Genomic DNA, 26,930 nt, shown 5'->3' with positions numbered 1-26,930 from the left:
CGTGCAAAGGCACAGAGATGGGAGAGCATGACCCATTCAGGGACTAACGAGTAGCTGATTACTGACGAAAGGTACAGTGCAAAGGTCGAGAGAGATAAGGAGGTCAGTGGGGGGTTCATCTCTAAAGGGCATGCTAAGAAGACTGGTGCTGACCCGAATGAGAAGAGATAACTACACAAGAGTGGCAACTAGGCCTCCATTCATTCTATGGGGCCATCTGCTATAAGACTGATGTTCACCCAGCAGACCGAAACACACATGCCCAGCATCTAAGGTCCTTCGTGTGTTGTCTTGCACAGATCCCCCAACACTACTCTCCTTTGCTCCAAAGAGGTCTTGGATCCTGTGTTCCTGTTCTATCTTCCGTCTCACCCTTTACAGACCACCCTCATTTTCACCTCAGCTTGATTTGAATTGTTTATTGGCTCCACAGCTCCCCTTGTAGACTTGTGCTTGACTCTTAACAGCAGCAGAGGGCAGAAGAGGCCCATAAATATTTTAAAGATCGTGCATTTCCAACAAGTTCTGGGGTGACTCCAATGGTGCTGGTGCACAGAGCACTCCTTCAGTAGAAAGGGGCCGGAACAGCACCTTTCGTACTACCTGAGGTCAAAGATCTTCTCTAAATTTCCAATCTATCACAGACCAAAATTTTCAGAAGATAATAAAAAAATAAATTACAAGGGAAATGACATTTTTAAAAGAGACATACAAAATGTAAGTCTCAACTTTGTATTACTGGAGACAGTAAACATAATTATTAACCGGCCAAATTACACAGGTCAGCCGAGCCCTCCCATCATTTCCTTCCACAAACACAACTCCAAGATAAGAAATCGTGGCATGCTCATAATCAGGTGGAATGTCTACCCTTGATTTTTATGGGCAAAGGAGGGAATGTCTTAGAAGAACGCAAAGAATTTGCTTTGGGACTTTGTGAATATATACTTTGTAAAATGGAGTTGATGAAAAACAGCTTTCGATGAGTACAGTCCCAAACACCTGACCACCTACCTTGCCACTCTCCCCCGAAGGTCTCCCAAACCGGAGAGCTGACGCATCTCCAGAGTCTTTAAGGCAGAATTAGTTCCATAGCTGATATTGTCCCGGGCCCGGATCTGCTCCTGGAGTACCTGGGCAACACAAAAAAACCACTAAGAGGGTCTTCTGAGAATTTACATGCTGGTACAAAAGCATTTTATACTTTTGATAAAAATAAGAACATTTAACTCCATTCCTAAGAGCTCCTTTTCGACAGCCACCTGGTATATACACGTGTACAGAAAGTACTTACACATGCTTAGAGAGACCTCAGAGATCACACACACACACACACACACACACACACACACACACACACAGTCCCTTCATCTGCCAGTAAACACTGAGACTTGGATGCCACATGACTTGACAGAGCCCCTCACCACCTCCCCGGCCCCCCACGCTGCAAGAAAGGGCAAAGCTCGGACTAGGTCCCTGGACTCTTGCTCTTACAGTTCAAGGCTCTTTCCACCACTCCAGGCTGTTTTTTGATAGTCATTGCTCTAGGCGAAGACTCCCTAAATCGATCAGGAAGCAATAAATCAACACCAAGCAAGGACAGGGCTGGGCAGGGGGTGTCAGACAAACACGTCCAAATTCAGTTCCTCCAGCTGAATGACCCTGGGCAAATGTGTCAAGTCCTCTGAGCTTCCTTTTCCTTCTCTGTTAAGGAAACTTACATCTGTTAAGTGACTGTACTCTTAAGGGCACAGTAAATGTTTCGTGACACGGTGCGCAAAAAGCGCCTACAACGTCTAGCACAGAGCCAAGACAGCAAATGCTGATCCTCTTAGGGTACTTATCTGATGACAGCACTTCTGCTGGAATAGCAGAACGGGGTCTCGTGGAAAGGCATTCAGTGAGAGCAGGTGCCCCAACACAGTATGGCCTGGCGGAGCAGCCATCCTGGCAAGTCTAAGGAATGGTGGGGATGGTGAGGACACCCCTGGTGTTTACTGAGCAGGTACCAAATCCACACTCTTGGGGTCCCCGGTGTTTCAGGATGAAATGACGCACCCAAAGTCACACGGACGGCAAGTGACCAGTCAGGACTGACCGAGCAGCCTGGCCCCAAAACCCACCCTCCCTGTAACCACTCTGCAAAGAAGATGAGTTGAAGCACGACAGTCAGAAAGACAGACAGACAGACAGACAGGAGAACCGGAGTCCTAGGTCGCAAGAGACCAATGTTCCTTCTGAATATTTCCTTATTCTTTCGCACACGGCTTCCTTTCTGCCCTCCCTTCCTCCACCTTCATTCTGTCCCTCACACTCCCCTCACCAACACCACCTCCTCTCCCCTTTGCAAAGAAAAGGCTCTTGATTCCTTACCTCCTTTTCTTTTCAACCATTTAAAATTTCTCGTTTGTTTAATGCCAGCTTAAGTACTTTTTAATTTTTCTTGCTTTTCTTTTGGTTTTACTCTTTCTTTTAGTAATTTTAAAATAGGAGTACTAAGTTCCTTAATAACAAAGACTTTTTTTTTTAGAACAGTATCTGCTGTGTCCATAGACTGGGTGTGAAATGCTTTCCTTATTAGTTTTAATTTCCATTTTGTGTTCCTCTTTGATCTTTTGATATTTAGGTATCTAAAGGATTACTTAGAGTTGTGTTTCCTCATTTTCAAGCAGTTAAGTGTTTTGGTCATTTTTATTTGTTTATTTATTTACTTTTTTAAGATTTCACTTCTAAGTAATCTCTACACCCAATGTGGGGCTTGAACTCACAACCCTAAGATCAAGAGTTGCACGCTCTATCAACTGAGCCAGGCAAGCGCCCCATCATTTTCATTATTTATTTCTACTTTATTGGCTTGGGATCAAAAATATGGTCTGGAATACACTTAATTTTTTTAATGTATTGGGGGTATGCTTTGCAGCACATGTTTACTAAATGTTCCATGCAAAAAAACTATTCAAGGAACAAAAGGTTCAATATCATCTGTTAGATTGAGTTTGCTGATTCCAGTATTCATTTTCTCTAGATCTTATTTATTTTTGTCTAGCAGATTGCTCCATCTGGGAAAGAGGTTTTATGAATTCCTCCATTGTAAAATATTTTCATCAAGTTCTCCTTACATTTTTAACACTTTTCATTTTATTTAACCACCCTTTTATTTGACACATACAGATTTGTGATACAAGTGACCTTAACCATTACACAATAATTTAGTGCTTCTGATTTAGTGCCTTTTTTTAAATGTTTATTTATTTTTGAGAGAGAGACAGACAGACAGACAGACAGAACATGAGTGGGGGAGGGGCAGAGAGAGCAGAAGACACAGAATCTGAAGCAGGCTCCAGGCTCTGAGCTGTCAGCACAGAGCCCGACGTGGGGCTCAAACTCACGAACCATGAGATCACGACTTGAGGAGAAGTCGGACGCTTAACCGACTGAGCGACCCAAGTGCCCCTGATTTAATGCTTTTAATGTTGTTTCATCTTACCTAATATTGACACTGTGACCATACTTTATAAACAATAAAGCAAATACTTGCTTGGTCTAGCACAGCACACACTGTTCTGAGTGTTGTAGCTACATTAACCCGTTTATCCTCACAACACCCTCCGAAGTGGATACTATTATTATCTCCATTTCACAGGAGGTGAAATCCCTGAGATATTAAGTAGCTTGTCCAAAGCCAGTTAATAAGTGACTGAGCTGGGATCTGAACTAGGAACTCTGGCTTCACAGACTGTGCTCTCAGTCATGACACTACAATGCTTTGTGTTTTCATTTGACCTTTCATCTCACTTTATATTTACAATTTATGCTGCTTCTGGTTGCTGTTTCCTTGCCCCTTTTCCTTGTTTTGATAGGTTTAACCAGGTTACCATCCAATGTCCTCCCTCCCCTTGTTAACTGGGGAATGTTCCTGGACATCGCTATTCTATGAATGGCTCCCTTCCCTTCCCCATGTCCATAACCACACACGTCTACTCCAGGCTCTGTTCCTGCACGGCTCCCCCCTCCTTGGTATGAAACACTCAGCACACCTCACGCCCACCCTCCTTCGCCCTCCAACACAGGTGGTTTATCAGGAAGGATTTTACTTTCCTCCCCTCTTGCCCTTCCCTCACCCCAGTTATGCTTTGCTAAAATAACGAGGTACCTCTAACTGGGCTGGAACTAAAATTTTTGCCTGTAAAATGTCTCTTTTATTTCAACAATCTTTTCTCCTTTTTTCAGTACTTCTGTTACCCAGTCTCAAGCATTCCTCAACCTCTACTCACATGAAATAACATAGGTCTTTTTTTACGGATCATTGATGACCTCTGCCTTCTTCCTTTTCCTTTCCCCCTATCTTAGGGTCTCTGTGTAGACTCCCTAACACTTTCCTCAGATCAGGCGCTTGGATAAAAGACTCTCTGAATCCCTGCCGTGTTGACAACCCTCCTTCCCTCACCCCAAAGGCTGGGGATCAATTGAAAGGGTATGGAATTCTTTTTTAAAATTTTTTTTTTTTTTAACGTTTATTTTTTTTGGGACAGAGAGAGACAGAGCATGAACCGGGGAGGGGCAGAGAGAGAGGGAGACACAGAATCAGAAACAGGCTCCAGGCTCTGAGCCATCAGCCCAGAGCCCGACGCGGGGCTCGAACTCACAGACCGGGAGATCGTGACCTGGCTGAAGTCGGACGCTTAACCGACTGCGCCACCCAGGCGCCCCGAAAGGGTATGGAATTCTTAACCTCAAGGCCCTTCCTCCCAGTGAACTTCGAGGCTGATAGGAAGTCTGGTGCCTCTTCCTCTGTAAGTTTCTCGGCTCCTTATGCCTAGAAGCTTGTAAGATTTTATTCTTCTACTTCGGAGTTCAGTTTTATCAGAATGTACCTAATTGTGGACTTCAAAAAAAAATTCAATTCTACCTGGAACTCAGTGAATTTTTCAATCTGTAGTCTCAGATGATTCTTCTATGTAGCTACTGTTTGTTCTCCATCTGTTTCTTTGTCTCCTTCTGGAGCTCCAATTATTCACATGCTGGGTGCCCTAGATCTGTGTCCCCACTGAGTCTTCCATCTTTTCCCTCACGGTTTCTCTCTCTTTGTATTTGGCTCTGATGTTTCTCTCTCTTCTACTTTGTCTTGTGGGCAACTAATTCAAGTCATAAAAGTCAACCATCCTTGCCTCTGGTTCATCTACTGGCTTTTAAAAACGTAAGTTCAAGAAAGAAACTTTATGTTGCACCCAGATCTCCTAAGTGTCCTGTCTTAGTCAGATGGGGCGAAAAGAACAAAATGCCACAGGCTGAGCAGCTTATAAACAACAAACACCTATTTCTTGAAGTTCTAAGGCTGGGAAGTGCGGGACCAGGGTGCCAACACGGTCACGTTCTAGGGGAGCCCTCTCCCTGGCTTGCAGATAGCTGTCTGCCTTCCTTCTCACTGAGCCTTTACAGTGGAAAAACAAAACAAATGAACAAACAAAAAGCAGAAATAGACCCATAAATAAAGAACAAACTGATGGCTGCCACGGTGGAAGGGGACAGGAGGATGCGCAAAACGAGGGGAAGGGGAGTGGGAGGTATAGGGTTCCAGTCATGGAAAAAGTCACAGGAAGAAAAGGACACAGTCAATGATGCTGTAATAGCACTGCATGGTGACAGACGGTAGCCACGTTTGCAGTGAGCACAGCATAACACACAGGCTTGGTACAGACATGTACATAAATTGTTTTTGTGCTTCCTTTTCTCAACTATTCTTTTTCAAGTATGCAGGCAACTGCACTTACATACATTTTTTTTAGGATTTTTCAAACTTCCTGGTAAAAATGAGAAATTAGAAAATATGAGGATTTTGTGTTTTCCTCATTGGAAACCTGGTTGGAGCCACTATAGATGGAGTGACAGTGACAGTAAAAAGAATGTTTCACTGAAGGGAATTTGGAAGTGCTAGACCTATCTGTTCTCTGCTATAGTTTCCAGCTTTTTCTGAATGAACCCGCTCTGTTAAGAAGAATGCAAACCAGCTACAATACCTGTGAATGACAAAATGTTAGTCATCTGAACACATTCTTGTAAGAAACCTTCAGATCTGACTAATCTGGTTCTGACACTCTCCCACTGATGAAAAGGCGCTGGTGTTCTCTCTTTCAATAGGAAGTAACACTTATTTGTTAGAGTTCATAGAAAGGAGTAGGCCATTTTTCTATGTAATGCTTCAAACCTTTGTTTATAAAAAGGTTTAAGACCAGGGGTTCTTAAACGTCTTTAGGGTGCATAAGAATCCCCAGGTGGCTTGTTAAATACACAAATCCCTGGGCCCCACCCCCGGAGAGCCAAAGCTAGGGAATGGGCCCAGAGAAGTGGATGTTCAAGGTCCACAGAGCACTCCTGGAGAAACACTGCATCAGATGCTGTACAAATGACAAAGGCTATAACCAATCCTATTTCCTCTGAGCTGTCTCTCAATCAAGACATCACCAAGCACATGAAATGAAGAGCAACCCACAAAAGAGGTGCTAAAAATAATTCACACCATTTTTAAAAGGTTCAGTCTTTCTAGTAAGCAAAGAAATGAAAAATAAAAGTCATACCATGATAATGCAACACTATGGCATGGGTATTGATAATGGGGGACCCTGGGGAAGGGGAACATCTGGGAACTCTGTGTTTTCTGCTCAATTTTGCTGTGAACTTAAACTTCCTCTAATAAAGTCTATTTAAAATTAAAAAGCCATGCCATTTTCATCAATTTAAAAAGCAAATGTATTAAATTTATAATACTAAAATAGCATTTCAAAATTAAAAAGGCATAGTTGACCCTTCCTGATACATCTTTCTGTAACACGATCCATCAAAATATATTCACAATGTTCATAACCTTTGATCCAGTAACTCTAGCTATTGAAATTAATCAAGGAAATAAGAAAAATGGCAACAATGTACTCACAAAGATATCTTCCTAGTAAGATACACCAAGTATTTTCCAAGGTTTTATACATTATTACACAACCAGGAAGAAGTTCACAGAGAGCTTCTAAAACTAAGGGGAAAAGGGGCACCTGGATGGCTCAGTTGGTTAAGCATCTGATTATTGATTTCAGCTCAGGTCATGATCTCACAGCAGGTGGGATCAAGCCCCGTGTCAGGCTCTGTGCTGGCAGTGCAGAGCCTGCTTGGGATTCTCTCTCCCTCTCTCTCTGCCCCTCCCCCACTCACCCTGGTTCTCTCTCTCTCTCAATATAAATAAACATTTAAAAAATAATAAAACAAAAATAAGAGAAAATGCATACAGTTTAATATCATGCAAAAAAGAAAGGGTACAAAATAAATATACAGCATGATTCCTGCTGTGTATAAGACACATATAAAATAATACTGGAATTGGGGCGCCTGGGTGGCGCAGTCGGTTAAGCGTCCGACTTCAGCCAGGTCACGATCTCGCGGTCGCGCAGTCCGTGAGTTCGAGCCCCGCGTCAGGCTCTGGGCTGATGGCTCAGAGCCTGGAGCCTGTTTCCGATTCTGTGTCTCCCTCTCTCTCTGCCCCTCCCCCGTTCATGCTCTGTTTCTCTCTGTCCCAAAAATAAATAAACGTTGAAAAAAAAAATTAAAAAAAAAATAATAATACTGGAATATTAACGCTGTGCTATTCTCTAGAGTGGGATTATGTTTGCTTCCTCTTTGTATTTTCCACAAAGGCCCTACATTATTTTTATAACCAAAAAAAGTGTGTGTGAGTATGTGTGTTTTAATGCTTACAAGTAAGAAAAGCCCATTTAACTTTCAGAATTCTTAAGCAGATGGGTAAGCTATCGTGTTAGAAGTGCTTTCTTTGAATAATACAGAAAAGCATTTCATCAAAACTTAATGCAATATTCATGCTACTGAAAAGTTATGAGAAAACAGTGGGTATTAGAGAATTCTATGAAGTCTTAGAAAAGCAAATCCTGTGTACAGCCAGTACTGTTCCCTAATTTGTCACTTCGGAACAATGTAGCAAAATGATATGTTTACTTTAACAAGGTTACACCCCCACTCTATCATGGACACTCCATTACTGTCAATTCAAAGCAAGAAACTCTTTTCTGTTTGCCTAGGACATACTGTGCCCCAGGCCTGCCCTCAGGGAGGCTCAGCTGCAGTAGCAAAGACAATAGGGTGGCAAGTGCACTCCCTAAAAGCATACAATAACATGTTTCCAGAGCAAAGAGACACTTTGAGGGACACCTGGGTGGCTCAGCCTGTTGAGCATCCAACTCTTGATTTTGGCTCAGGTCAGGATCCCGGGGTTGTGGGATCAGGTCCTGTGTTGGGCTCCATGCTGAGCATGAAGTCTGCCTGAGATTCTCTCTCAGTCAGTTAGACATCTGACTTTGGCTCTCATAGTTTGTGGGTTCGAGCCCCACATTAGGCTCTGTGCTGACAGCTCAGAGCCTGGAGCCTGCTTTGGATTCTGTGTCTTTGTCTCTTTCTGCCCCTTCCCAGCTCTCTGTCTCTCTCTCTTCCAAAGAATTAAGAAAAAGATTTAAAAAAAGAAAGAAAAGAAAAAAAAAAGGAAAGAAAAAGCGATGTCCTAAGTCTTCATTTATTTTTTCTAACATATGGCCTATGTTTACAAAATCTCCCTTCCCAAAGACAGTAGGAAATGGTGCCCCGTGTAAGCCCCACAGTGCTGTATCATGCTGTGTCTGCAAAGGTGAGACCCATGCCCCCTGGACCTCGCCCCCCCAGACAAGCTAGGATTGCCAGGAATGACCAGGACGGAAACAGCTCTGCTTGTTTCTCCTTCTCCAACTCCTCCCAGATTTGTGAGGACTTGGAAACTGAAGTGTAACTCCAGTATCACCTGGAGAAGGGCCCGACTGCAACAGGTCAGGGCCTCATAAGATAGCATCTCTCTACATGGCTGCTTCATCTGCACACTAGGACTTAAAACGTCCCCGAGTTCCAGCTTCGTATCAAATTGCCTTCTTGGCATTTCCATACGGACATTCAATGGGTCCCTAAAACTTGCCACGTCATGCACAAAGTCTCTCTGCCTCCAATGTGCCGGAAGTCCTGTTGGGTCTACCTCCAGAACAGATCCACAACCCATCTACTTCTCCCCATCTCCACCATGACTCCCCAAATCCAAGTCACCTTGCCCCTGAACTGCCATGGGAGCCACGAACCCATCTCCCTGCCTCCATTCTTGCTCCCCGACAACCCCTTCCCCATGTAGCAGCAGAGTGATCTTTTTGAAACACAAATCAGTCTGTAAGCAACAGGAGGGCAAGGGTTTTTATCTGTTTTATTCACTGATGTATCCCCAGCACCAAGCATATGAATTAAATTCCTTTGCTTAAAATTAAATAATGGTTACCCATTTCTAAACTCCAAACTTCCCATCATAACCTTCCAGGCTAATGATCTGTTCTTATTCCCACACACCTCACCCACCTGCCCCCACTCATTCCATGACACGCCAATCCCACTGGTCCTTTTTCTGCTCCTCAAACATGCCAAGCTTCCTTCTGCTTGTGACTTTGGAACCTGCAGCTTCCTCTCTCTGTAATGTTCTCTGCCCTGTGTGTCTCCTCCTCCCACACCACCACCTTGGCTCGGCTGGCCCCTTCTTTTTTTTTTTTTTTTTTTTTAAGTTTATTTATTTATTTTGGGTGAGAGAACGCATGCTTGTGTGAGCAGGGAAGGGGCACAGAAAGAAGGAGAGACAGGGTCCCAAGCAGGCTCCATGCTGTCAGCATTCAGCCCGATGCAGGGCTTGATCCCACAAACAGAGAGATCACGACCTGAGCCGAAATCAAGAGTCGGACACCTAACGGACTGAGCCACCCAGACGCCCCATCAGCTGGCCCCTTCTGTCACTTAAGTCTCAGTTCACATGTCACCTAAACCACCTTCTTCCTAAAATAGCCCTACAATTACTCTCCTTCATTTTATCTTATCAGAACACTGGACTGAGGCTGAAATTACCTTGGTTACTTAGTGTTTACTGGCTGTAAACCCTACTAGGATGTGCAGCAGGACTAAGAGCAAGGGCCTTGCATGTCTGGGTCACTACTGTAGTCCCAGTGCTTCTAATAATGCCTGGCTCCCACTGGAGACCAATTAATTTAGCTTCATTTTCCAGGATTTGGTCTTTCACATTCAAGTCTTAGAGACTGTATTTAGCCAGTGCCCAGAGGTGATCAGGTCCTCAAAGATGGACCCAGACAAGCTAAAATGTATTAGAGACGAGCAGACAATAGAACACCAATTTGTTAATTTACAATGAAAAACCTCCATCACCAGAACTGAACAAATACTCAAATTGCATTCAATTCACTGTCTTCTCTCCCTAGAGTCAAGACACAGGACAAGTCACGTCTGGCAGGTAGACTTAAAACAAAATGAATATGGATGATGAGGTGGTTAATTATATGTCAGCTTAACTGAGCCAGATAGCTGGTTAAACATAATTTCTGGGTGTGTCTGTGAGGTTGTTTCCAAAAGGCATTTGAATTGGCAAATGCCCTCCCCAAAGTGGGTAGGCATTATCCCATCACTTGAGAGCCATGGCAGAATAGAAAGGAGGGGGAAAAAAAGGGAGGAAGAAAGGGCATTCACATTCTGCCTGAGCTGGGACGTCCATCTTCTCCTGCCCTCAGCACTGCTGGTGCTCAAGCCTTCAGACTTCAACTAAAGTCTACACTATCAGCTCTCTGGATCCCAGGACTTAGTACTATACCACTGGCTTTCCTGGGTCTTCAGCTTGCAGATGGCAGATGGTAGGACTTCTCAGCCTCCATAATCATGTGAGCCATTACCTTATAATAGATGGATGGATGGATGGATGGATGGATGGATGGATGGATGAATGGATGGATGGATAGATGGATATCCTGTTGGTTCTGTTTTTCTGGAGAACCCTGACTAATATAGATGATAATCACCAAAGTCCCTCTGCTGAGACACCTGTTCCAACTGGACAAGATCACTCAGCTTCAGGCTGGAATTCCCTTTTTAGGTAAAATATATGAAGTCTGGAGCATCTGGGTGGCTCAGCTGGTTGAGCGCCAACTCTTGATGTCAGCTCAGGTCATGATCTCACAGTTCATGAGTTCAAGCTCTGTGTCAGGCTCTGCATTAACACTTGGGATTCCCAAGCCCACTTGGGATTCTCTCTGTCTGTCTGTCTCTCTCTCTCAAAATAAATAAATAAACCTTTAAAGATATGTATATACGAAGTCTGGCAGCCTACACTCTCTTTGCTGACAGTGCTAGATGCACACTGAACCAAGTTCCCATTTGTGCATCCAAGTATACATGAACATGATTGTCCTCACCTCTGATTGCTGTGATATGCTGATAAGGCGCAACGCTGCACTCATTGCTTGAGTTTAAAAAATTCTTCAATAGCCTGCTTGCAAATTATTAAACTAGCAAATTATGTGTAATTGAGTCAATAGGTGAGGGCTTGATATAGTTTCCCAAAACTTAACTAGGTCAGAGCCACCCCAAGCCTGACACACATGGAAAGCCTGAGCACATGGAAACCAGGAGTAGGTCTGCAGATTCCAACCAGCAAGGTAGCAGACCCCACTGCCTGACTCCCTAAAGGCCAAAGACACAGTGAAAGCCCTTAGGGGACACGGGGGTCTCAACCACTTCCCAAGCCATCAAAGTGTCATAGAAGGGGAAGCTTACCACCAACAAAAGGCATGGACTTCTTATCAGGAGTTGGCCTCCAGGGATTGATAAAAGCTTAAAGACAGTACAGATAATCCAGACATGTATAATTCATAACTGACCACATTACCTCTTCTAAATTTATAATGATGATGATTATTTGTGGAATGTTTCCGTGGAATAAATAATTGATAACATACTCCACATCGTAAGGCAAATTGCCAGTGGAGACAATGGGTGGGGAAACATTAAAACAATAGATTCTTTCCTTCAACATTTATCAAGCACCTACTATGTACCAGCACACAAGAGTCATCTGTTTTGACATTAGAATCCACTGATAAAATACGGGCAATAATTACAGGGTTCTGGAAGGGTCAAGGTCCCCAGAGCCTTTAAATATGAAACTTTTTTTGAGGGACACCTGGGTGGCTCAGCCTGTTGAGCATCCAACTCTTGATTTTGGCTCAGGTCAGGATCCCGGGGTTGTGGGATCAGGTCCTGTGTTGGGCTCCATGCTGAGCATGAAGTCTGCCTGAGATTCTCTCTCTCTCTCCCTCTGCCCCTCTCCCCCACTCACACTCTCTCTTTCTCTAAAATAAAAAAATTTTAAAAAGAAACATTTTTTGAGCTCCTACTCTGTGCCAGACACTGGGTAGGTGCTAAAAATAGAAAAATGAGGACTTGGTTCTAGCTCTTAAGGATCACAAAGGCTAGAGGTTTAACAATACATTTCGCTTTTCTTTTTGTATACTGTGTTCACAGCCACGTGACAGAGAATCATAAAGACTTAACCAGGCAAATTTGCCAAGATATAGTATTAACATATCTCAATTTGACTAGCTCTATTAGGAGCCTGGAGAGAACTTTACTACAGCCTTAGTTTTGTGACACAAAATCATCTGCAGGGACAGATTTTTATAAAACAAATACCCAGTAAGTTTTTACTTATTGAACTGAAAAACAAGTGTAAACCAGTAATACAAATAATTTTAACACCAGGCAATTCACTGAAGAAATTCATTAAGAACCTACAGACAAGGGGTATCCAGCTGGCTCAGCCAGTAAAGCATGCGACTCTTGATCTTGGGGTCATGAGTTCAAGCCCCACATTGGGCACAGAGCCTACTTTAAAAAAACCAACCAAAATACATCCTTCACATCATTTAAATACACTTTGAATATCTTCACACCTCTTTGCTTTAAATATGCAAATATTGTCTTTGCATAATATCCACCATCCCAATTTTATAGTACTTATAAATAAAGACTTCTTTTTAGTACTTTTTAAATTTTAATCTACACGATGATTTTACTTTAACAAATTTTGGCTACAATGTGGCAATTCTGATATCTCATCAAGCATCCTAATTTTAGTTGTGTTTGGGTAAACACGCTCAGGCTCATAATATATGTAAAACCATGTAATTAGTGTTTTATATTGAAGTCTATTAAATTTCTAAACTTCCTTCTGTTACTTTATAATGATACATAGTTATTACCAGTTATAAAAAGTAAATGCTCATACATGCAAAGTAAATTTTTATCAGAATCAGATTTTATTCAGTTCTTTCTCTCTACAACGGAAATCATCTTTTCATTTGCAAAACCACAAACCCAAAAATGTATGTAAATGGAAAAGAGTGCTGTCTGGTTAAGGCAAGAATAATCATCATATACAATGTGTTTCAGATAGAAAAGCAGCAAAATTGAAATTACTTTAAAATTCATTGCATTGCAGGGAGCTTGGGTGGCTCAGCTGATTGAGCGTCCAACTCTTAATTTTGGCTTGAGTCATGATCTCATGGTTCATGGGATCGAGCAGCCCTGCATTGGGCTCTGCGCTGACAGCAGGAGCCTGCTTGGGATTCTATCTCTCTCCCCCTCTCTCTGACTCTCCCCCAATCTCACTCTCTGTCTCTCTCACTCTCTCTCTAAGTAAATAAATAAACATTAAAAAAAATAGTTTGAGCATCTGGGGGACTTAGTCGGTTAAGCGTCCAACTTCAGCTCAGGTCATGAGCCACGTGGTCCGTAGGTTTGAGCCCTGTGTCACACTCTGTGTTGACAGCTCAGAGCCTGGAGCCTGTTTCAGATTCTGTGTCTCCCTCTCTCTCTGCCCCTCCCCCACTCGCACTGTCTCTCTCTCTCTCTCTCTCTCTCTCTCTCTCTCTCTCTCAAAAATAAATAAATAAACATTAAAAATTTTTAAAAAAGAAATAAATAAAATAGTTTAAAATATATAAATAAAAAATAAAATTCACTGCATTATAAATTGTTAAAAATCACATTTTAAAAACACACCTTAAAAACAATTAGCAAAATCCTACATGACTGATGATGACTGGATTCCTAGGGATGTTTGCTAATAACTGTAATTAAGCAGTTTAATGAACTTGCATCAAAGGAATGATGGGGCAGGAGAGAACTCAGTATGAACCAAAGCTAGAATTACCTACTTTCATGAAGAAATTCTTCCTGACAGGGTAGAAATATTCAGAAAGCAAAGAATGGCTGAAAAGCACGACCTGTCACATTTGAGAGTTGGCTACCTAAGGCCAGAGTTCTAGAAGAGCTTCCAAGAGGCGAAGTAGAAAAGAAAAAGAGCGTATTTTTGGATTTTAACAATCTGAGTTTAGTCTCAGAGCTGCCACTTACTGGCCTTGAAATCTGAAAGTCCCCTCACTTCCTGAGCCTTGGCTCCCTCGTCTGAGAAGGTTGTAGTCTGTACAGATGACCTCAGGGTCTCTTCTCCTTCTCTTTATGCTACCGGCAAATCTGCAACCGGCTTCACTATGAATTGGGCATTTGTTCACTTAATAAGCATTCATGGCATTTTGCTCCACACGCTGTGCTGGACAATGCACAGATGAATAAGACAAGCTTTCTTTCTTTTTGAGGAGTTCACAATCTATTGGGGAAACAGACTTGTAAAGGAACAACGCCAGTCCTATTCCATAAATGCTGTGGTAATGCTGGTAAGTGCTGGGCGCTCAGGATACCTAAGGGAAGGGAAATTAGAGGCAAAGGAGGAGGTAGCATGGAGGTCTTCCTATCAAGAAAAAAACTATTAAATAAGACTGAGGGCTCAACTGAGGTTGGAAATTATATGTTTTAAAGTGGTTTTAGGGGCGCCTGGGTGGCACAGTCGGTTAAGCGTCCGACTTCAGCCAGGTCACGATCTCGCGGTCCGTGAGTTCGAGCCCCGCGTCAGGCTCTGGGCTGATGGCTCAGAGCCTGGAGCCTGTTTCCGATTCTGTGTCTCCCTCTCTCTCTGCCCCTCCCCCGTTCATGCTCTGTCTCTCTCTGTCCCAAAAATAAATAAACGTTGAAAAAAAATTAAAAAAAAAAAAAATAAAAAATAAAGTGGTTCTAATCATTGGATTAGTGCATAGCAGCTACCAAAGAGGAAATTATTCCCTGGGCCCCATAGTTGCAGCTAAAGCACTATCAGCTTTCATGACAGCAAAAATTAAGTCTAGGGCTTTCTTTTCTTTTTTTTAATGTTTAAATTTTATTTACTTTTTTAAGTAAGCTCTATGCCCAACATAGAGCTTGAACTCACAGCCGTGAGATCAAGAGTCACATGCTCCACTGACTGTGCCAGGCAGGCGCCCCAAGTCCAGGGTTTTCTAAGGGCACAGTTACTTACACTCTATGCTTTTCCTGACAACAGTACTGCCAGAGTAGGTTGGCTCCAGGCTCCAGTCTGTCCACTACCCACACAGGCAAAGGGAACCTAGCTGAGTACCTCCAGGGACATGCTGGGCATGGAAAGGCACGGAGAGGTCATAATATTTTCTAACATGAAACACAGGGGTGTTTGTATTCTTTTATGAAATACTTCTTTGCCACTGGTTAAGGGATGGAACAGTGAGAATCATTTATCCCCAATTACTTTGATTTTATCTATCTCCCTCTCTAGATTTGGGTACAGCAGGGATATCAGTCCCCTAATGGACGTCTACCCCTTTTCAAAATTGAAATCTTTAAGTTGGGGTTCTTCAATTTAGTAAAGGTACCAACTTGGGGTTGGCAAGTTATTCAGCTTCTGGGTTGAATAAAACTGCTTTAGCTCACAAATATGAAACTGGAAAGATCATTCTAAGTACAAACACCACCTTCCAAAAACATGTAAATTCATCTATGGATCTTTTAAACTTCCTATGCCCTTCTGATGTCATTTGAGTTCTTTGGTTGCAGGCAATGGAAACTTGCCTCAGGGTTAACTTAGGGGAAAAATGGAATTTACTGGAAGGATCAGAGGAGAGATCTGAGGACAGAGGACAACCAAAAGGGCAGCTGGGGACCTAGACTGAAGGGGACATAAAAGGTGTTTCCTAGGGTCCATGCAGCAGGAACACTGGCCAGTATCCTGCAGACACAGCTGCTGTGGGGAAGATGCTCCATTCATTTCCACTCTGAATCACCCTGCTCAGGTTTCAAGCTCCAGGGAGTGAGAGACTCAATTCTCTGGCCTGAGTTACTGGTTCCAATGCTCTTTAGAAAAAAAAGGTGATAAGGCAACTGATGAACAGCCATCCAGTCTGTGTCCGATGGAAGAAAGGTAAACACCGAAAAGAAATCAAGTTTCTGTATACCAGAAGAAATTGGAGTGGATGACGTCACGCACCCAAACGGCAAAGATCCACTACATCCCCTGAATAACAAATACATAATCCTTTTCTTTAAACATCATAAGAAGAATAGATATTTTAGAACCCTGAAAACAAATATACTTTGATTAGGGTACAGTTTTGAGTGAATTCCTGTCCTTAGTAAAGGTATGTGAGAATCTCAATGAACAGTGAAGGTTGGTTTCCATGTGGTACACCAGGACCTTACTTGGGTATAAGCTAAGAGAGAATTATCACAAAACGAAATTAAATATGTACACAGTAGCCATGAAAGAGTTGAGATAGTTATATTAATATCAGACAAAACAGACTTCAAGATGAGAAATACTACTAGAGAGAGAGAGAAACATTTAAAAAAAATTTTTTTTTCAATATATGAAGTTTATTGTCAAATTGGTTTCCATACAACACCCAGTGCTCATCCCAAAAGGTGCCCTCCTCACTACCCATCACCCACCCTCCTCTCCCTCCCACCCCCCATCAACCTTCAGTTTGTTCTCAGTTTTTAAGAGTCTCTTATGCTTTGGCTCTCTCCCACTCTAACTTCTTTTTTTTTTTTTTTTTCCTTCCCCTCCCCCATGGGCTTCTGTTAAGTTGAGAGAAACATTTTATAATGATAAAAAGGTCAATGTACCATTATAAATGCATATGTACCGAACAACAGAACCCCAAAATACTTGAAGCGAAAACTAACAAAGTTGAAAGGAGAAAAAGATTTTTCAACAACAAGAGTTGGAGACTTAAATAACTGATAGAACAAGAGTCTCAATAAATGTGAAGTGATCAAAGATAGAAAAAGTATGTTCTCTGCCCACATGGAATTAAATAAGAGCTCCACCACATGAAATAAATTTTGGGAAACCCCAAACATTTGGAAATTGAACAACACACTGCTAAATAACACATGAGCCAAAAATAAAGTTACAAAAATAAAGTGAAAATTTTAAGTATTTTCAACTGGGGGTGCCTGGCTGGCTCAGTCAGTTAAAGCACGTGACTCTTGGTCCTGAGGTTGTGAGTTCAAACCCCATGTTGGGTGTGGGGATTACTTAAAAGTAAAATCTTAAAAGTAGGGGCGCCTGGGTGGCGCAGTCGGTTAAGCGTCCGACTTCAGCCAGGTCACGATCTCGCGGTCCATGAGTTCGAGCCCCGCGTCGGGCTCTGGGCTGATGGCTCAGAGCCTGGAGCCTGTTTCCGATTCTGTGTCTCCCTCTCTCTCTGCCCCTCCCCCGTTCATGCTCTGTCTCTCTCTGTCCCAAAAATAAATAAACGTTGAAAAAAAAAAATCTTAAAAGTAAAATAATTTTCAACTGAAGGAAAACAAAAACACAACATACCAAAATTCATGGGAAGCAGCTAAAGCAACTGGAGGACACTAGATAACTTTAAACACCATTATCAGAAAAGACTAAAGATCTCAAACCAATTACCAAAGCTTCCACCTTAAGAAACTAGAAAATGGTAAGCAAACCTAATAAAAGCAATCAGGAAAAAAGGAAATCACACAGAGTTGAAATCAATTAAATAGAAAACAGAAAAGGAAGAGAAAAAAATGAATAAAACCAAGAGTTGGTTCTCTCAAATGATTAATGAATTACTCAATATGGTGAAGATGGCAATTCTCCCAAAATTGATCTATATATTCGAAGCAACTTCTGTCAAAGTCTCAGTAGGCTTGCAACTAAGACAGACATTTACATTTTATTTTATTTTATTTTATTTTATTTTATTTTATTTTATTTTATTGGTTTTATTTTAGAGAACACAAACAGGAGAGAGGGATGGGGGAGGGGGAGAGAAAGAGAGAGAGAGAGAGAGAAGGAGAGTGAGAGCGAATCCCAAGCAGGCTGCACGCTCAACACAGAGCCCAACATAGGGCTTGATCCCACAACTCTAGGATCATGACCTGAGCCTAAATCAAGAGTTGGATGCTCAACGAACTGAGCCACCCAGGTGCCCCTAGAGATTTACTTTTATCAGTTTGTAACACAGAACTCTTTCATATTTAAATTTTTTCATAATTATATAATAATTAAAATAATTATGTAATTACCAAAAAAACCTCAGTAGGCTTTTCTATAGAAACAGCAAGCTGATCCTAAAACTTATATGAAAACACAAAGGACCTAGAAAAGCCAAAACGATTTGGAAAGGAAAACAAAGTTGGAGGACTTATAGTGTCTGATTTCTACTTTTTAAAATATTTAAATTTTAAAAATATTTTTAAATGTTTATTCATTTTTGAGAGAGACAGAGAGACAGAGACAGAGAGACAGAGAGAGAGAGAGAGACAGAGAGACTCCCAAGTAGGTTCTGTGCTGTCAGAGCAGAGCCCTGCATGGGGCTTGATCTCACAAACTAGGAGATCATGACCTGAGCTGAAATCCAGAGTCAGATGCTTAACCAACTGAGCCACTCAGGTGCCCCAGTACCTAATTTCAATATGTATCCTAAAGCCAGAAATTAATTAGGGCAATGTGATATTAGCATACAAAAAACATAGAGATCAACAGAATCCAGGAAAAAACCCTTGTTTTATGGTCAATTGATTTTCAACAAAGGGACAAATGGGAAAATTTTCCTTGAGCAACCAAATGGGGAAAAAAATTAACTCAGACCTTTATTTCACTTTTTACATAAACATGAACTCAAAATGGATCACAGACCTAAATGTTAAGAATTAAAACTAAAACTTTAGAAGAAAACATAGGAGAAAATCTTTGTGACCATGGGTTAAGCAAGACAGTTCTTAAGACACAACACTAAAATTACAAGCCATAAAAGAAAAAACTGGTAAGCTGACTTCATTAAAATTTTTAAGATGCTGCACTTCAAAAGACACCATTAGGAAAATGAAAACATAAGCCAGAGAACGGGAGAAAATTTCTGCAAATCACATGTATGATAAGGGACTTGAAGCTAGACTAACTTAAGACTTTTTACAACTCAGGAATTAGACAAATAACCCAACTTAAAAATAGCTTCTAATATTTGCTACAACATTCAGCTAAGTGACATAACCCAGACACAAAAGGACACGTACTGTATGATCCCACTTGTATGGTGTACCCAGGATAGGCAAACTCGTAGAGACAGAAAGTAAAATAGAGGGTAGCGGTGGCCGAGAGGGCTGTGGAACTGGGAGTTATTGTTTCATGGAAACGATGTTTCTGTTTGGGATGATTAAAAAGTTTTGGAAATGGGTAGTGGCGATCCTTGCATACAAGACAGTGAACGTACTTAATGTCACCGAATTGTATGCTTAACGGCTAAGATGGTAAATATCTTACTACAATCAAAAAATTAACTTTAGGGGCGCCTGGGTGCCTTGGCCGGTTAAGTGTCCAACTTCGGCTCAGGTCACGATCTCACGGTCTGTGAGTTCGAGCCCCGCGTCGGGCTCTGTGCTGACAGCTCAGAGCCTGGAGCCTGTATCTAATTCTGTGTCTCCCTCTCTCTCTGCCCCTCCCCTGTTCATGCTCTGTCTCTCTCTGTCTCAAAAATAAAAATAAACGTTAAAAAAAATAAAAAAAAAATTAATTTTAAAGACTGGGCATGGGGCGCCTGGGTGGTGCAGTCGGTTAAGCGTCCGACTTCAGCCAGGTCACGATCTCGCGGTCCGTGAGTTCAAGCCCCGCGTCAGGCTCTGGGCTGATGGCTCAGAGCCTGGAGCCTGTTTCCGATTCTGTGTCTCCCTCTCTCTCTGCCCCTTCCCCGTTCATGCTCTGTCTCTCTCTGTCCCAAAAATAAATAAACGTTGAAAAAAAAAATTAAAAAAAAAAAAAAAAAAAAAAAAAAAGACTGGGCAGAAGACTCGAGGAGACATTTCACCAAAGAAGACATACAAATGACCAATAAGCACCTGAAAAGGTGCTCAGCATCCTCAGTCATTAAAGAAATGCAAATCAAAACTACAGTGGGACACCGCTACACGTCCATTATAATGACTATAATCAAAGAGACAGAGAAGTCTCATATATTGCTGATGAGATCGTAAAATGTGTAGAGCCACTTTGGAAAATTATTCGGCTATGTTTTAAAAAGTTAAACATACGCTTACTGTAAGACTCAGTCAGCAATTCTACTCCTAGTAATTTACCCAAGAGAAATGAAACCATGTCCACACAGGCTTATATAAGCAAGTGTTCACAGCAGCTAAAACCTGGAGACAATCCAAATGTCCATCAATTAATGGATGGATAAGCAATATGTGGCATATCCATACAGTAGGATACTACTCAGACATAAAAGGAAATGAACTACAGGCATTCCTTGTTTTATTGTGCTTCCCAGACACTTCAGTTTTCTACAAACTGAAGGTTTGTGGCAACCCTGTGTTTAACAATTCCACTGGCGCCATTTCTCCAACAGCATTTGCTCACTTTATGCTTCTGTGTCATATTTTGGTAATTCTCACAATATTTCAAACTTTGTCATTATTATTATACTTTTTATGGTGATCTGTGATCGGCGACCTTCGACGTTACTACAGTAATTGTTGTGGCATGCCACAAACTGCACCCATATAAGACAGTGAATTTAACGGATAAATGTGTGTGTGTTCTGACTGCTCCACCAACCAGCCATTCCTCCATCTCTCTCCCTCTCTTTGGGCCCCCCAATTCTTTGAGCCACAACAGTACTGAAATTAGACCAACGAATAAGCCTTCAATGGCCGCTAAGTGTTCAAGTGAAAGGAAGACTCGCATGTCTCTCACATTAAATCAAAAGGAGAAATGAAGAAACTTGGTGAGGAAGGCATGTCGAAAGCCAAGACAGGCCAAAAGCTAGGCGTCTTGTGTCAAATGGTTAGCCAAGTTGTGAACGCAAAGGAGAAATTTTTGGAGGAAATTATAAGTGCTACTCCGATGAACACTCAAATGATAAGAAAGCCAAAGGGCCTTGTTACTGATATGGAAAAAGTGTGAGTCATCTGGACAGAAGATCAAACCAGTCACAGCATTCCCTTAAGCCAAAGTCTAACCCAGAGCAAGGCTCTAACTCTCTCCAATTGTGTGAAGGCTGAGAGGTGAGGAAGCTGCAGAAGAAAAGTCTGAAGATAGCAGAGATTGATGTATGAGGTTTAAGGAAGGAAGCCATCTCCATAACATAGAAGTGCAAGGTGAAGCAGCAAGTACTGATGTAGATGCTGTAGCAGGTTATCCAGAAGGTCTAGCAAAGATAATGAATGAAGGTGACTATACTGATCAACAGATTTTCAATGTAAATGGAACAGCCTTATATTGAAAGAGGATGCCATCTAAAATTTTCATAGCTGGAGAGGAGAAGTCGGTGCCTGGCTTCAAGGCTTCACCCCCTGTTAGGGGCTAAAAATGCAGCTGGTGACTTTCAGTCGAAGCCAATGCTCATTTACCATTATGAAAATCCTCGGGCCCTTAAGAATTATGATAAGTCTACTATGTCTGTGCTCTATAAATGGAACAACAAAGCCTGGATGACAGCACATCTGTTCACAACATGGTTTATTGAATATTTGGAGACCATTGTTGAGATCTGCTGTTGAGAAAAAAAAGATTCCTCTCAAAATATTACTGCTCATTGACAGTGTATCTGGTCATCCAAGAGCTCTGATGGAGATGTACAATGAGATTTATGTTGTTTTCATGCCTGCTCATACAACATCCATTCTGCAGCCAAAGGATCAAGGAGTACTTCCATTATTTAAGAAATACATTTCATAAGGCTAGAGCTACCACAGACAGTGATTCCTTCTGGAAATCCATCTGGAAAGCATTCACCATTCTACATGCTGTTAAGAGCATTTGTGATTCATGGGAAGAGATCAAAATATCAACAAGAACAGAAGCTTGGAAGAAGTTGATTCTAACCCTTGCGGATGACTTTGAGGGGTTCAAGACTTCATTGGAGAAGGTAACTACAGATATGGAAATAGCAAGAGAACTTGAATTAGAAGTGGAGCCTGAAGATGGGACTGAATTGTTGCAATCTCGTGAAAAAACTTCAACAGATGAACAGCTCCTTCTTATGAGTGAGCAAAGAAAGTCTTTTTTTGAGATGGAATCTACTCCTGGTGAAGATGCTATGAAGATTGTTAAAATGACAACAAAAATTTAGAATATTACGTAAACCTAGTTGATAAAAGTTTTGAAAGAAGTTCTACTGTGGGGAAAAGAGGATCAAACACCATCATATGCTACAGAGAAACTGTTCATGAAACAAGAGCCAATTAATGCAGCAAACTTCATTACTGTCTTGTTTTAAGAAATTGCTGTAGGCACCCCAACTGTAGCCACCACCACCCTGATCAGTCAGCAGCCATCAACACTGAGGCAGAACGATTACGACTCATGGGAAGCTCAGATGACGGTCGGCATTTTTTAGCAGTAAAATATTTTTAATGTTTTTTAATGTTTATTTATTTTTGAGAGAGGGAGAGGCAGAGCACGAATGGGGGAGGGGCAGAGAGAGAGGGAGACACAGAATCCGAAGCAGGCTCCTGGCTCTGAGCTATCAGCGCAGAACCTGATGCGGGGTTCGAACTCATGAACTGTGAGATCATGACCCAAGCTGAAGTCGGATGCTTAACCGACTGGGCCACCCAGGCACCCCACGATAAAGCATTTTTAAATTAAGGTATGTACACTTTCTTGGCATAATGCTACTGTACACTTAATAGATTACAGGATAGTGTAAACATAACGTTTATATGCACTAGGAAACCAAAACATTCATTTGACTTGCTTTATTGTTATATTCGTTTTATTGCGGTGATCTGGAAGCGCACCTGCCAGATCTCTGATGTATGCCCGCACTGATACATGCTAGAATGTGACTGAACCTCAGAAAGATCATACTAAGTGAAAAAAGCCAGTTGCAAAAGACTTCATATCCTAAGACTCCATTTATATGGAATTTCCAGAAGAGACACGTTTATAGAGACTGAAAACAGTTTAGTGATTGCCCAGGCCTGGGGTACAAGTAGAGATTGACGGCAAAGAGACCTATAAAAATTTTCAGGGTGGGGCGCCTGGATGGCTCATTTGGTTGAGCGTCTGACTTCGCCTCAGGTCATGATCTCATGGTTTGGTTCGTGAGTTCGAGCCCCGCGTTGGGCTCTATACTGACAGCTCGGAGCCTGGAGCCTGCTTCGGATTCTGTGTCTCCCTCTCTCTCCGCCCCTCCCTTGCTTGCATTCAGTCTCTCTGTATCTCTCTTAAAAATAAATAAACATTAAAAAAAATTTTTAAAAAAAGAAATTTTCAGGGTGATGGAAATGTTCTACAACTGAGTTGGGTTGATGGTTGCACAACAGTATAAATTTCCTAAAAATACTGAATTGTACACTCATACTGGGTGGATTTTTGTGCCTTATAAATTATACATCAATAAAGTATTAAAAAGTAAATAAACACAAATCTGACATGGAAAAAAATAAGGCTTAATTTCAGGAAGCATAAGTCAGGTACAATCTCTATGACTTGAAGCAAAGGTTTTCCTTAATCTATCCACATATCTTTTATTTATATATTTAAAAATTACATGTGAAGGATATCAACACTGTTCAGTGTGAAAACTCAGGCCCTAAACAATCTTAAGCTTCTGCACTAAATAGTGTGGTCCCTGTGATTATTCAATAAATAGCAGTACATTTACAAATTTTAAAAATTTAGCCACTACTGGCCTTTCATTGGGCTCATTTCAAAGAAAAAAATAAAGCAATAAAAGTGAAGTCTGAGAAGCAATCCAAATGCATAAATTGTTTGAATAATAAACTGAATTATATGTAATCATTATGACCTAGAAACATTTAATCTGAAGCAGCAAAGGCTGGCCTAGTAATTGACTTAATAGCTGTCTTTGACAATATGAAGGGTTTTACAGGGAAACTATTTGACTAGTTCTTCTGCCTCTTCATTGAGAGCCGAACAAAACGAAGAGATTTCATAGTCAGCAAGGTAAATTTAGATTAAACATAAATGACACTGACAGTAACTGCTATCAAATACTGAAATAAATTTAATTGGGCTATTTGCTCAAGCGGGTTTCCTTGGCGAAAGCTAGAATACACAGCCCGAAAGCTTTGGTCTGAATGCATTACTGCCTGGCAGGCAAGAATTCCGCCTGCTGAGCCCCTGCAGGTCTGTGGGAAGGATCGCGGCCACGCTGACTTGCACACACCTTACTCACCTCAATATCCCGATTGAGTTGCTTCACTATGGCAGTGATGTTTCTGATGTGCTCCTCCAAGAAAAGCCTGGCCAGGCGGTCACCTCCCCCTTTGTTTTGCATTTTCTGCAAACTGCTGACAATGTCGTCTTTAATCCTGAAGGCGTGCTCCACAAGGGCAGCGGTTGTTTTCTCGTGGCAGAGGATTCTATCTTCCAGTTGTTCCACTAGGCTTACAGATGAGTAGGGTGCCATGGTCAGGGACTGGCTGTGTCGGGGCATGGTTCTAACTCGCCTGTGCAAGGGAGCCACATTACTAGGGTTGTTAATTGGGGAAAAGTAATTTTCAAAGCCAGAGTCAAGACTTTCCAGAGAAGGAAATGCCAATTATTTATCCCTACAAGCTAAACAGGGTTTGAGGGAGGGTTTCTGCACCAAAGAGTTTTCCTTGTGAGCCAGGAAACTTTAAACAATCATACGCAGACACTTCAGTGTGTTGGTAGTAGGTTCCATGACCGCCAAAATCAAGAGGCTGGTGGAATTGGGCACACAGATGTCTCCCCAGTTGAAGCTGTGTTATCAAGACTAAGCTGTATCATCGAAGTCAAGTCTCCTGACATGCCCTCCTCCTCCATTCCCCTACATCAGTTTTCTAACATACTAACAAACTCAAAGGCCTACAAGGGTTAAGCAGCTAACATAAATGAATGGTGCATATCACATATGATCGGGAGGGGACTGCGGAGACCTGGAAAGGGCATTCCTCCACTAAAGGCAGCCCCAGTTCTGCCCCATCCATGAGTAACCATCTGGGGATGTGGGTCTATTTTTCCAGATCATCTCATATTTTAAGAATAGCCGGGAAATTCAGACTTGTATGTGAAATCACCTGACTTTTAAATGTTAACAAGTCATTTAAAAAGTATTTTAAGATAATGCAGGCCAAACAGTGCGCTTCCATGAGCCAGTTCTGGTCTATGGACCCCCAATCTGCAACTTCTGATTTAAAAGGGTTAGTGGGACACTAGTCTCCAGGCCTCCCCAGTTGCGTTTTACCAGTGACCAGAAGTACAGCTGTACTGCAGGGCTATTATGAGGTCTTCACGTCTCACTATCGCTGAGCAGCCAACAGCATTCTACACAATGGAAGCTGGAGAGGGAACACAACTGTACTTCTATTGCCCTTGAACAAAATCATCCTTGGGTAATGTAACAGCCACAAGCCTTCATTTATAATAACCATCACACCCACTAGCAGCCCTCATGGGATTGGTGGAAAGGAAAAGTATACCTTAGATGCATATTTTCCATATATTATACCTTTCCTCGGTGACGAGAGAAGGAAATACAGGGCACCATCGGGCCATTTTCTTTTTAATAATTCACATCTGTTGAAAAAAATAAGCATTAAATTATTTAACAGTTTATATCTGGAATTTAAATGACGTCTAAAGCTTATTATTAACTTACTAAGTGGATCGTAAATTATGCCAACACACCAATCAGTTGTATTATTAAATGTCTTCTATCTTACGTACGGAATAAACAGCAAATGCTTCTAAATAAGGAGAAAAGAATCAAGCAAAATCAAAATTAATACTACGAAGCCTTGCTAGACAGATCAACAAAGACTGTTAAGTGGGTTTTCCTGAAGTTTCCTCATTCCGTACCTGCATGTCAAGCTTGAGAAACCCCTTTTAGGGAAACAAGATAGTTTCTTTAACAGGCTTTTTCAATCATGTAAGGTAGGAAACTACCTTAGTAAATGTGAACTCAGCAAATTTAGTAAACTCCATAGCAAATTAAAAGCACTTATTTCTAAATCAATCTTAAACAATACATCAATCAGATCTGACTGACTTGGGGAACCTATCTATCCACTAAGAGAATAAGATTGATATTTATTAAAACTGTACAATAAGATATCATCATTCATATTATTCCTTGCATATAAGGAACAGTTGATCATCCCAGCACACTAGAAATTTGAACAAAACTGGAGAGTTTTTAAAATATTTTCTTACTTGAGTTTCTCAATACTGCTGTTAATTGCCTTAACACAATGAATGCCTAGTAACCATGATCTGATTCAGTAATTAGTTCTCATTTAGATGCTGGATTCAGAGAGCATTTGTGATTGAAACCACTGTTTTGGCATCATCTCCCCAGTGTGTTATTTTTAGAGTTTCAAAACGCGAACATTTCATTTTCCTAGACAAAGAACTTTGAATTTAAAGAAATTACATTTAAGAAAAAAGTGATTCATGCCAAACAAGTTGTGATGCCAAAGGACTTCTTCAGTTCTCAAGATAATAATCTGTCATTTAGATTACATGAAATCAGGCCAGTGTGGAAGATGTTAGTATTTAGAATCATAGAATCTTTACCATTTAAAAGTTGTAATATACCTTAGTTGAGATATTAATCTATAGAATAGCCTAACCTACGAAACATTTATTTGGCATCTGTTTTGCAGCTGAGTAACCTAAATGTGTA

The 26,930-nt window shown here is 41.4% G+C and overlaps 1 protein-coding gene across 2 annotated transcripts in view; it reads right to left on the bottom strand.

Moving 5' to 3' along the window:
- FAM81A (family with sequence similarity 81 member A) overlaps nucleotides 1–26,930 on the bottom strand; it is a 79,733-nt gene that overhangs the window by 34,433 nt on the left and 18,370 nt on the right. The window contains exons 2-4 of one of the 2 annotated variants that reach the window (XM_086710817.1): nucleotides 25,755–25,822; nucleotides 24,456–24,729; nucleotides 1,015–1,133 (exon numbers count right to left, since the gene is read on the bottom strand). In XM_086710817.1, coding sequence (XP_086566943.1) covers nucleotides 1,015–1,133; nucleotides 24,456–24,729; nucleotides 25,755–25,801 — 440 coding nt within the window. In that variant the 5' untranslated portion in view covers nucleotides 25,802–25,822. Of the gene's footprint in view, nucleotides 1–1,014; nucleotides 1,134–24,455; nucleotides 24,730–25,725; nucleotides 25,823–26,930 lie in introns of both variants that reach the window. The other variant, XM_086710818.1, reaches the window with a different exon arrangement.

This window comes from Puma concolor, chromosome B3, assembly GCF_028749965.1.
Source record: "Puma concolor isolate L17-30 chromosome B3, mPumCon1.1.hap2, whole genome shotgun sequence".
In the NCBI taxonomy this organism is placed as follows: domain Eukaryota; kingdom Metazoa; phylum Chordata; class Mammalia; order Carnivora; family Felidae; genus Puma; species Puma concolor.
Note: the sequence above shows the minus strand (reverse complement) of the source record. Positions and strands in the feature narration are given on the sequence as shown.